Source organism: Mustela putorius, unplaced genomic scaffold, assembly GCF_011764305.1.
Source record: "Mustela putorius furo isolate JIRA1106 unplaced genomic scaffold, ASM1176430v1.1 tig00000166_pilon_pilon_pilon, whole genome shotgun sequence".
Lineage (NCBI taxonomy): Eukaryota > Metazoa > Chordata > Mammalia > Carnivora > Mustelidae > Mustela > Mustela putorius.
Genome location: NW_025421301.1, coordinates 1,285,352 through 1,296,840, shown reverse-complemented (window position 1 = coordinate 1,296,840; position 11,489 = coordinate 1,285,352). Strand labels below are relative to the sequence as shown.

At 42.4% G+C, this 11,489-nt stretch overlaps 1 protein-coding gene across 1 annotated transcript in view; it reads right to left on the bottom strand.

Moving 5' to 3' along the window:
- Positions 1–7,359: 7,359 nt before the first annotated feature.
- Positions 7,360–11,489, bottom strand: part of RNGTT (RNA guanylyltransferase and 5'-phosphatase) — a 340,835-nt gene continuing 336,705 nt past the window's right edge. Inside the window, exon 16 of the mRNA XM_004766922.3 lies at positions 7,360–10,084. Coding sequence (XP_004766979.1) covers positions 9,921–10,084 — 164 coding nt within the window. The 3' untranslated portion in view covers positions 7,360–9,920. The remainder of the gene's footprint in view (positions 10,085–11,489) is intronic.

The following is an 11,489-nucleotide window of genomic DNA, read 5'->3' as shown; positions in this document are numbered from 1 at the left end:
TTATTTCTAAATAATGACGAGGCCCTAATGTGCAGAATGCATGTGCATTGTTAAAGAGGTCTTCTTGTACTTAAAATGGATGCCACCACTGTAGTTTGTCAGTCACAGTGGATAGGAATAGCTGACATACAGGAAGGCAGGGACAGCGCCATGCCTTAATGCCCTTGTCAGTTGCCAGGAGTAGGGGGTGGGGGTGAGAGGGGTGTCCAATAGCCCAGGCTGTGTGCTCAGGTGCTCCACGGGCTCTCTGTCTGGGCAGGGCAGCGTCACGCTCTGGGACCAGCCTCCCCGTGCCCCTGCACCACCCCCCCCATCTCCACGGTGGAGCAGCAGCCTCCTGGGTACTTAGGTTGGTCCTGAGCTTTCACCTGCAGGAATCACCAGGTTCTTCCTTTGGGGAGCCCAGAGACATCATTCAGCTGGAGGCAACCGTCCAGCACCCGCCCCCAGCCTGAGAACTAAGAAGATCAACACTTCTGGTGTTGATCACTAGATCCCTATGACCCCTGGTCACACACATGGGCATCTTGAAACAGGGGATGGGAAACTGTCTAGACAGGTCATCATGGAGTGAATACATGGCATCACCTCTACCCTCAGGAATATTCTTTCATCTGTTGATAGATTAAGCCCCAAACCCCACCACTTCCATGTCCTCATATTCTGTCTGGTTTTTCCCTTGACTTTAGCCATCCCCATTCATGCTTCTGAAGGTTACCTATCTGCCTACTCTTTTCTCAGTCCTTCGCTCTCCATGACTTGCTCCTAGGGCAATTGGAACTATTTTCTGCCTCTTCTATCAAGACATCCTTCTCTCTCTCAGCTCCTGAAGGTTGTACCTTCTTGACTTTCTTTTCTTTTCCTTACTTTCTTGATCTTTATTTGAACTGACATCTTGATGCTGTACTTTGTCATTTTTTTCTTCCATCCACTAACATGGAGGTTGCTGACCCTCTTTTTACTCGATACCTTCTTCTCACATTGTTTTATACCATCACTGCTGTGTGAACAATTTTCAAATCTTGCCAGCAGTCTGACTGTCTGAACACCATTCTAAATTTTACCTCTGTCTTTGGGTAGTTCCTTCTGAAACTCCCAGCAGCACCCCCAGCTCATCCTGCTCTGAAGCTCCTTCTCCATCCCAGCCCCAAGTCAGCTTTTCTTTCTCACATCCCTGTTTCTGGGCAGGGCCCCACCATTCCCCAACCTTAATTCAAACCCTTGAAGGTAATCTTGGCTTCTCAACCGATTATTGAATTTGATGATTCCCTCTCCTGAATGCCAGTTCCATCCCTCACCTCCATTTCTGTATATGCTATCATATTCTAGGTTCTTTACCTCTCAAAGGGATTATTACAGTAGCCTCTCAGCTGGCCTATCATCTTGCTTTTCTTTCTTCTGCCTCCTTGGACAAATTCTCACAAAGAACTCCCATGTATAAAAGCTTTCAATAGCTCTTTACTGTTGACTAAATTGAGCCTAACTTCTTAGCCGGACATTCAAATCCCTTCGTAATCTGTTCCCAGCCTATCTGCACAACCCTAGTTCATTTACAGACTTAGAAATACTTATTAAACTTCTATACTTCATGCCAGACTGGCCTAGGCACGGGAAATACAGCAGTGAAGGAAATAAAATTCTCAGTTCACATTCTAGAACTTACATTCTAGAGAAGAGAGTCAGACACTGGGAAAACATGTGAACATGTTGGGTAAGTGCTTGTGGAAAAATGAATTAGGATAAGAGGGTAGGTAGGTGGTGATGGGAGTAACACTTTATATATATTTTAAATTTGTATTTATTTATTTGAGAGAGAGAGATGAGAGTGTGCACACAAAGGAAGAAGCAGGCTACCTGCCCAGCAGGAACCCGACTTGGGGTGCGATCCCAGGACCCCGGGAAGGCAGACACCTTACCGACTGAGCTACCCAGGTGGGAGTAGCACTTTAGGTGGGATGGTCAGCCAGATCTTTTTGATGAGGTGGAATTCATCTAGATAATTGAATGAAAGGACAGTGAGCCTTAGGAATAGCTAGGGGGAGGGCATTTAGGTTGTGGGAAGAAAAAGTTCAAAGTCCTTGAAGCAGGAACATGCTTGGCAAGATGAAGAAAGCACAAGGGCACCAGTGGGATGCACAGAGTGAACTAGGAGGAGGATGAGAGGTGAGCTCCGAAGAGGCGGCTGGGGGCTATGTTATGTAGGCTTTGTGGGCTATGGTATGCATTTAGAATTTAATTCTGAATGAGGTGGAAGGCACTGGAAGGTTCTGAGTAGTTGAGTGACATGTTCTAAAAAATATTACAGACAGCTGTGTGGAGAACAGACGGAGGAGGGGATGAAGGAGAATGAAAACCAGGATACCAGTTAGGAGGCTATGGCAATAACGTAGGCAAGAGATGGGATGAGAGACGTTGTAGAGGTTGAGAAGTTGTCAAATTCTGGTTACAGTTTGAAGGTGGTGCTGACAGCATTTGCTGATGGATTGGACGTGGAGTGTCAGAGAAGAAAAGAATCAAGGACGATTCTGAAGCAACTGGAAAAGTGCAATTGCCATTAACTAAGCTCTACAAGAAGACTGTGGGAAGAGAAGCAAGTCTATGGGGGAAGGAAAGTTCAGTTTGGGGTGTATTAAGTTTGAGGTGACTATTAAACATCTAAGTGAAGATGTCAAGCTGTCAGTTGGATATTTGACTCTAGAATTCACAAGCAAGATCCAGGCTAAAAATAAATTTAGAAATTGTTTGTGTATAGGTGGTATTAGCATTCAGGGACAAGGACAGATCTCCTAGAGAAAGTCTACACTTTCTGGCTACACATACACAGAGGTCAGTGGACCGAACCTGGGTTACTACAACACTAGGAGGCAGAGAAGGTAAAAAGGGCTCAGCAAGGGAGACCCTGTAGGTAGGAGGAAAGACAATCAAGACACTCAAGAGGCTTAGAAGCCAAGAATGGCAAGGGTTCAACAAGAAGTTTGTGATTTGCTTTCAAGTAATCGTGTGTGTGTGTGTGTGTGTGTGTGTGTGCGAAGGGAGATGGGGGACTTCCTTCAACAAACAGGAACTACCACAAACTGATCACTGCTAACTATGGGTAGATGGGACGTCACTGTGCATTTTCCTTACTTTTGTATATGGTTGACATTTCCCTTTAAAAAGAGTAAAAATAAATAAATAAATAAATAAGGAAAAGAAAGAGAGGGCGAAAAAAAACCAAAACCAAAACAAACACCAGGGAGTGAGAAGCTGATCGTGCTGAGAGGTCACTTAGGAGAGTGGATTTGACCCTGTGGAGGGCACTGCTGGTGGGGACAGGAGCATTCTCAGTAGAGGCAGAGCCTGTTGGCAGAGGATACAAAGGAGGGGCACCTGGGTGGCTCAGTTGGTTGAGGGTCCGACTCTTGATATTAGCTCTTGTCATGACCTCGGGGTTGTGAGATCAAGCCCTGAGTTGGGCTCTGTGCTGAGTGTGCAGGCTGCCTCAGATTCTCTTTTCCTCTGCCTTCCCTTGCCCCCAACTTGCATGCTTTCTCTCTCTCTCTCTCAAAAAAGAAAGAAAGAAAAAAGAGAAAATACAAGGAAAGCAGAGGGAGTGAACAAGTGCAATCACCTCCTGGGAATCTTGCAGGAAAAAGGGCCAGAGAAAAGGGTAGCTGGAAGATCAAGGGGGCCCAGGGCAATTGGTTGGTTGCTTAGCTTAGGTCAGAGCGATTGCAGCCAGATATCCTTCCCCTGTCTTTCATACAAGCCTTAGACAATTTGCTCCAAAGCAGCCCTCCCCACATTCTTTGTCTGCACCTCCCTGCCCATTCACCGTGCCCATCCACGAAGGTCTGGAACACGTCACACCTCCTGCGTCATTCCAATTGTATGTGATGTGTCCAGGCATACAGACTCTACCCACATGCAGAATTTTCAAGAAATTTTTTACAGGAGAGTTTTGGTTGTCATGTGGCTCAGCTAGGCTCTCTCTAGCAGCCCTCGTCGTCGATGTGTATCAGAGCACACAGTGTGCTTAGACTGGAGATCAAAACTACACAATGTTCCCCTGACAGCTTTCAGAAGGGAAGCAGAACTTCTACAGAAACTATAAAGTTTCTTATTCCTTTAGATCCTGGAAGATAGCATTCGATAGTAGCAACAAGAATAATATCTTTCACTTGCCTTTCCCACTCTAAAAGACGTGGCTAGAAGCACCAATTTACGCTCAGGGATCACGGAGTGGTATTTATTTTTAAAACTAACTGAAAAGCCTCAGCAGTTACTGGAAGATTTCTCTTTGAAAACATCAGAAGCTGGGCAGGAGTAGGTGGGGAGGGAGAAGGAGCCTCCTAGCTGAAGATGTGGCAGGCTCAGTGAAACTGCACCAAAAAATAAGATGTGATTGAGAACACGACTTTCCTCACACCTCCCCTCAAAGTGTCTCAAGGCCAGGAGGCCAGGGCGGTTTTTTAAGATTCTTCCTATTGAGAAGTTTCCTCAGAAGCACTCACTTCCAGTGCAAAAGGCAAGAACAGACAAGACACTTCTAGTCAGGATTAAATACAAGACACATTGTAGATGGCCTCTGAAGAAATTCTGAAGAAATGAGACGTTTTCAGAGCTGCTATTATGACGAGAAGGCCAGAGTGACAAAAAAAAAAAAAAATCATGCTCATATAAGCTGAACTGAGGGAGACAACAGCAAATACGTCTTGAGTCTCGACAGGAAGTACAGCAGGGCATTTGCACCTCCTGCCCTAAACACAACTGAGGGCTCGCTGCTGTTATATACCCTGTGTTATGGGCCAAACCCTTGTTTGGAGAGGGGACTGGCGGAGACTATCATGATACAGTGTGAGACCTTAGAGGCTACCTACAGCAGGATGGCCCCCTCGATCCTGAGATGAAGGGAGTTTGGGGTCTCTGGCAAAAGCAGGAGCAGCACCATGAGGAAAGATTCCTGAGTTTAGAGAACATGGAGTTCTGGGAATGACAAGGAGGCACACAGACATGACCCAAATCTGAATACAGGCGGCAGCCAGATCATGGAAGGCCTCTGACATCTCGGACCAGAGAGCTCTTCCTGGTGAGCAACAGCAGGAACAGGTCTGCAGACTTGAGGGGTCATTCTGATGGCAGCATTCTAAAGGAAAAACATACTACGCACCAATTTCAAAGTTGTGTACATTGGTGCTCTGTGGGTCTGATTTGTTGTCACATTCTGTTTTTCTGTGTTTTATCTGCCTATGCTTATTTTTGTATCTTAAACAGCTGAGGGGTTCATTCTCTCCAGGTAGGTTTCAACATTCAGACAATTCATTTTTCACCTGTATGCCGTATATCTCAAAAGCATGTTAGAATCAACAATTGCGAGGTATACTATGATAAATTCTCGCTATGCAAATGACCTTGGGCTACAGAACCAGGGCTTGCCCCTCTGCTGGCTTACAAGCTGCCTGGAATTTTACCTGTGCAATGAAAAAGTTTTCACCAGTTTGGGGTGAAATGTAGAAGCAAAAGACCATGTAGAGAATCATTAAAAAAAATTTGTTCTATGTAAAGACACACCTTTTCTTCTAAACGATGTCCTACCCCTTTTTTGGTTGTTAAGATTCTCTTTATTTTGGGGAGCCTGGGAGGCTCAGTTAGTTAAGCATCTGCCTTTGGCTTTGGTCATGATCCCAGGGTTGTGGGATCGAGCCTCACATTGGGCCCCCTGCTCAGTGGGGAGCCTACTTCTCCCTCTCCCTCTGCCTCTTCCTCTGCTGCTCTCTCTGCTTATGCTCTCTATCAAATTAAAAAAAAAAAAAAAAAAAACTTAAAAAAATTCGCTTTATTTTATGAAATAATGGCAACCTGATATTTTGTAAAGCCACTCCATGGCCAAACAGTTGGCAACCCTGGATACATGCGCTCATCTGTGGAAATGTGAAGTCTTCTTAGAAGCCTGGCAGGCCTCTGGTCTGAGGGCCCTCCACCACCACCCTGTTTACCCTGCATAGTGGTTGGTCCCCTGATGGCAGAGTCTGGTAGGAGGAAGGACGCTTCTGGGTTAACCAAGGCTGACACCAACCTGCCAAAGCATCAGAGTTGACAGTTAACTATGCGACAATCAGAAAAATGTTGGCCCGGTGTGTAATTTAATCACTTATTTCTTCCTAATTATGTCTCTGAAATTTAGCATCTTAATGAGAATATTAAACTTCTTTTCATGGCCTCTGTGTCACTCACATTTAAATATTGTTAAATATTAAGTAAGTCCCTAAAAATATATCCACTTTGCTGATCCCAACTTCATCTCCCTGCTTTAGAGAGAGGTCCTTGAAACCCTGTTAGCCCCAAAGAAACAAACAGTTTGGGCCCCCTGGCATGGAAGCAGCCCCCACGCAGAGGCTGCAACAAAGCTCTTGAGGAGTACTGAACAATCAATTAGGCGTTGGGAGTCAGGAAGACCTATATTTGGGCCTCAGCTCACAACTTACCAGCTACACCACCCTGGGTTAATTACCTCTCTGAGTCTCAGATTCCTCAACTACAAAAGGAGGGTAGTAACAGTACCTACCTGCACGGGGCTGTTGTGTTTAGGACAGTCGTAATGCTTGGTAAATCTTCAGTAATGGCAATATTGCCTTCATTGTAAACATGGGCTATTTACAGAGCATGAGCCATCACAAGAATCGTGTTAGACCTGAAAAGGCTCTTTTTGATCATCTGGCTCGATCTCAGTATTTTATAGAGGGGACGGGGTTGGGGGATAGAGGGTGAGATTAAGAGAGAACACAAGAATCAATGAGAGGCAGAGCCTCGACTTGGTTTCTGGGGTTAACCCAGGGTTTTTTCTACCACATTAGTCTTCCCCACCTGCAAGTATTTGGTTCTTGACTTTCAAGGTCTTTTGCCTAGAAAGGACTATGCACTTAGTTCCAAATGGTTATCATTTGAAAATTACAAATGGCAAATTCCATACTTTAAAAAAATGAAGAATCAAAACAACAAAAAAACTGATAGCAGTCGTTATGTCACTATTTCAGAATATTTACTGCAGAAAGCATTAAATGTGTTAAAAATAATGTAACAAAATATCTACTGCACTAAGAGGTGAATGGACAGAAATATAATAAGTATCATTTACAGATGTGCTTTGTACTTCCCTCCACTCTTTTACACTTCAAAAAGAAAAGGTGAAAACTGCACCCCCCCAAGTCAATCCAACTTCTTGGTTTCTCAGGAGGAAAACGGGATTTTCCAAGTCTTTATGCTAATTCTAGAATGCAACAAAACCAGATGGATTATGATGGGGCATGGCTGACAGGACAATGCGGCAACAGAAAGGACATGAGATCATTAGTCAAATAAAGGGACACAAAACAAAGTGGATACACTTTCTGTTATTTTAAATCAGTAGTTTTATTACAATCCACATGGACACACAGTTGAGAAGGAATGTCCTGACATTTTCTGAGCATTTCACGGAAAGCAAATGTAACCATCCAGGCAGTCGAGTCATCCACATCTTCTCCATATTCAAAGCAAAAGCTTTTATATTTGATAACTCAGGAAAGCAAAGTTTTCTTATTTTTGTCTACAAAACTTCAGTGTGAGAAAATAGTTACAGTGAAGTGGGCTGACAAGGGAAGGAGTTCCTTCCTTCTTGCTGTCCCAATCCCTGCCTCTCGGTTTTCCCCCTTGACTTTCTAGATGACTTTTTATGATAATGCAGATGACAGTGTGTTCAGGGGCCAAAGGGGATCTACTTATCAGGCCGGCGATTATACTTCACTGTAATTGAAAGGAAAGAACAAATTAAGAAAATTAAGTTCTGGAAAAATGCACAAAGGCAAGGGGGAAAAATATCTGGGTGTATTAAAAATGAGATGCTCTTTTCACATAACTCAATTTAAAAGGTTACAATTACCATAAACATTTAACTCCATTAAAGATCACTGGCAAAAACTAGCTCTTATATCTGCAAAAGGGCTCTGCATTTATACAGGCTTGGAGGAAAGCGACCTATCAGGTGAAACGAGTCGCTAATCCTGGTGAAGCAGGCGTCAGACTATCTGGAGTTGCATAGGTGTTTTTTCAGACCCACTTTGGAAGGCAGCTATGCTCACCACTATACCACCAACGCCGACCAGACCCACTTTGTAGAAGACACTATGGAACATGACAAATTTCCACCTTTCAGCAGTCATTGCAGCAGTCAGGTGTTTTAATCCCTTTAGTGCCCAAACTCACAAATGCACTCTAGCAATGAAATACTAAAATGACCTTCTGGATACATTCACTAAGCGTTACATAACTTGGAAAGAACAAAGGAAAAAGCCTAAGCGTGACTCTAGTATTTCATATAGAAAAGCACTGCAGGAGAAAACTTTGTTTAAAAACATCAAAACGCAGGTAAATGTAGATACATTTTTGGTTAATCTGTGCTATACCATATAGAAATCCTGTCAGACATTCAGTCTGCTGGGTAACTCATTTGCATTTTTCATGTCTGATTGTATTAGTAGAAGAATATACACGGCAGCATATACTGACACATGTATATGCATAGACATATATAAAATTCAGATCATGAAAATTTGTTTTAAATATACATACTTAAAACCTGTACTTCTAAAAATAAATACCTTAGCCTCTAGTAGGCTAATTCTCAGAGTTCCTTCACAAGCCAATCAGAACACAGCTTCTCAACAATAGCAGATGACCGATTAGCTGCTCTTTAAATCCATTATCTATCAGTAAATGTTGTAAAATTCAGATGTGTAACAGAAATAGCATCCCCAGCACAGAACAGAGATAGAATTCTGGCTTTGAAAATCAATGTCTTGGCTTCCTTGATGTTTAGTTCCTACAGATGTCTACTCTTTGCCTCTGCATTTATCTAGCAGTGGGAGAGCGGTTTCTAGTGACAGCATTCTATTCCATGGGCATTACCTTCTAATCAAAGGAGTCGGCTGGCATGTCCTTTGCCATTTTGTTCAAGGGAACTAACACAACTTCGTTTGTATTTGATATCACTCCCATAATCACAGTGAGTTGTGTGTTTTAATGTAATTTACAATGTGCCGATACCACTGAGGTAAAGCAGAAGTAGCCCTAGCTCTTTTAAAAGGAAAAAAAAAAAAAAAAGAGTCTCCCAGGAGAACACTACATAAAAGGGACCCGGTGGTGGATATCTAAGTTCTAGGAAGTAACTCAAAAACCACTGCCAGAATGACACACTGGATCGCTGATATTTTAGTTCCAAGAATAGAAACATGAAAATACTCAATATACTTCCTTTAAAAAGGATGCAACTCACAAAAACAGGGCTTTACTTTTTTTTACTTTAACATTTCAAAAAAAAACTTAAAATGATATAAGCCAGACCAAGTTGTTCTATATAGTACAATACTTAACAACCTTGTCATTTGTTTTTGAATACAAGAATCTCAGAAATGTAGGAAATCCATGATAAATGATAGCAAGAATGTTTAATGCCATTGCCTAGATTTTTTTGAAAAGGAGTATTTATCATAGTTGAAATACAGCTTCTAAAAAATACAGTGTTTTCTGCGCTCACAGTTCCAGATTACTAACTTTATAAATTAAAAGTGAAAGTTATCCATATACAAACAAGGCCTCTTTTTCATTGATTTCAATCTCGATTAAACCTTTGGATATTTCAATCTTCAGATTCACAAGGTAAGGCTGAGTTTATCAGATATAAATAAAACATTTAAAGTCCACGAGGTATTGCAGCACTGAGGAAACAAATGCATCAAATATTTACAGGCTGGCTACAATACTCTTTAAAAAAAAAAAAAAGAAATTCAAAATGTGTATCAACATCAAGCCACACTCTTTTTCCAATATCTCTGGCTGCAAAAATGGGGCAACAGCATCTTTTCCCACTCATTTTTCCTCTCAATCCTTGAGTCAGGGTCTTTGTCTTAGGTCAAAGGGCGAGGTCTTTTGGGAGGTGGTGGAGGCATGAGCTCTGTGTCGGGGTCCAGATGATGTTTCCGCTTCTGCCCTTGAGAAGCTGCCGCACATCTGTCGATGAACTCAAACAGCATCTCCTTGGTGACAGGGTTGGAGATGCTGTTGCACACAGCTGTGGACAAAGGGAGACACGTGTCTCACGTGAGGGTTAATTAAGGCAGCTGACTTACCACAGGGAGATGTGAAAGGGGAAAGGTTTTCGTCCCGACAGGCTGAACAGTTTCATTTCACTGACTGGGGTGACAGGCTTCACACATGAAACGACTCTCCGCCCTCCCGTACCCCCCAAACGAGTGCTCTTCTGGTGGATATTCTTTCCTGTACCATTAATTTTATTTATTTATTTATTTTTTAAAAGATTTTATTTATTTATTTGACAGAGAGAAATCACAAGTAGTTGGAGAGGCAGGCAGAGAGAGAGAGAGGAGGAAGCAGGCTCCTTGCTGAGCAGAGAGCCCGATGCGGGACTTGATCCCAGGACCCTGAGCCGAATGCAGCGACTTAACCCACTGAGCCACCCAGGCGCCCTGTACCGTTAATTTTAAACCAAAACTTTAAGTATTTGAATTACAACCACTCCATCACTATCGTTTTCCCCCTCTTCGAAACTGCTTTCATAGGATTTTAACGGACCACAGCGCATCACGCTACAGTCTATACTCAACCAAAACTTCTACAGAAACCGTATGCTACCATCCTCCAGTCTCATCTGTCAGCAGAAACTCCACCCTGCCATGATGGCACCCGCCACCGTTTCTACTGAACAGGGAGGTTCCACTGGAGCAGACAGATTGTACTATTTTATTTCAATAACTTGTTTGAGATAAGTAAGGTATTCTAATAAAATTATGAATAAATACAGCATCTTTTCTTATGTGATCAAAATTGACCACCAGGTCTGTGAATTGTATTTACATATCTAGTTTGGGGGCGGGGGGAGGACAATGGCTTAATTATTTCCATTTTCAAAATTAACTCATCTTGTCTGAACACAGATGCTAGTTCCAACAGAACCCTTAAATGTACAATAGTAACTTTCACAAACTGCAAAACTGAAACTGGCAATTTCTGTATTTTCTCATAAGCTTATCATATAATCAGCATCGTCATTGACTGAGCAGTCTAAAGGCACACAATTCTATTAACCTTTAATCTTGGGTTTTATCCATTTGGGTTTTTTTTTTCCAGCTTCACTAAAAATGCAATCCAGAGCAACAACTGCTACTGCTACTATAAGGTTTACCTTATGAAATTAATTAATTTCTGTTGTTCCCCATGAAAGAAACTTACTATTCTGAATTCCCAAAGCATTTATATTGTACTCAAAGAACTCTCCGAAAGATAGCACAGGAGGTTTTAGGAGGTTTTTTTTTGTTTTGTTTTGTTTTTTAATGGTTTTCATTTACTTTGTTCTCCATTGTTTGTAAAGCTATTTTAGGAGCTGGAAATTACATTTTCCCCCTGCTAATTTTGTCTTTTACCATCTGGCAAACAATGGTTTTTATAGTTCTGAATAG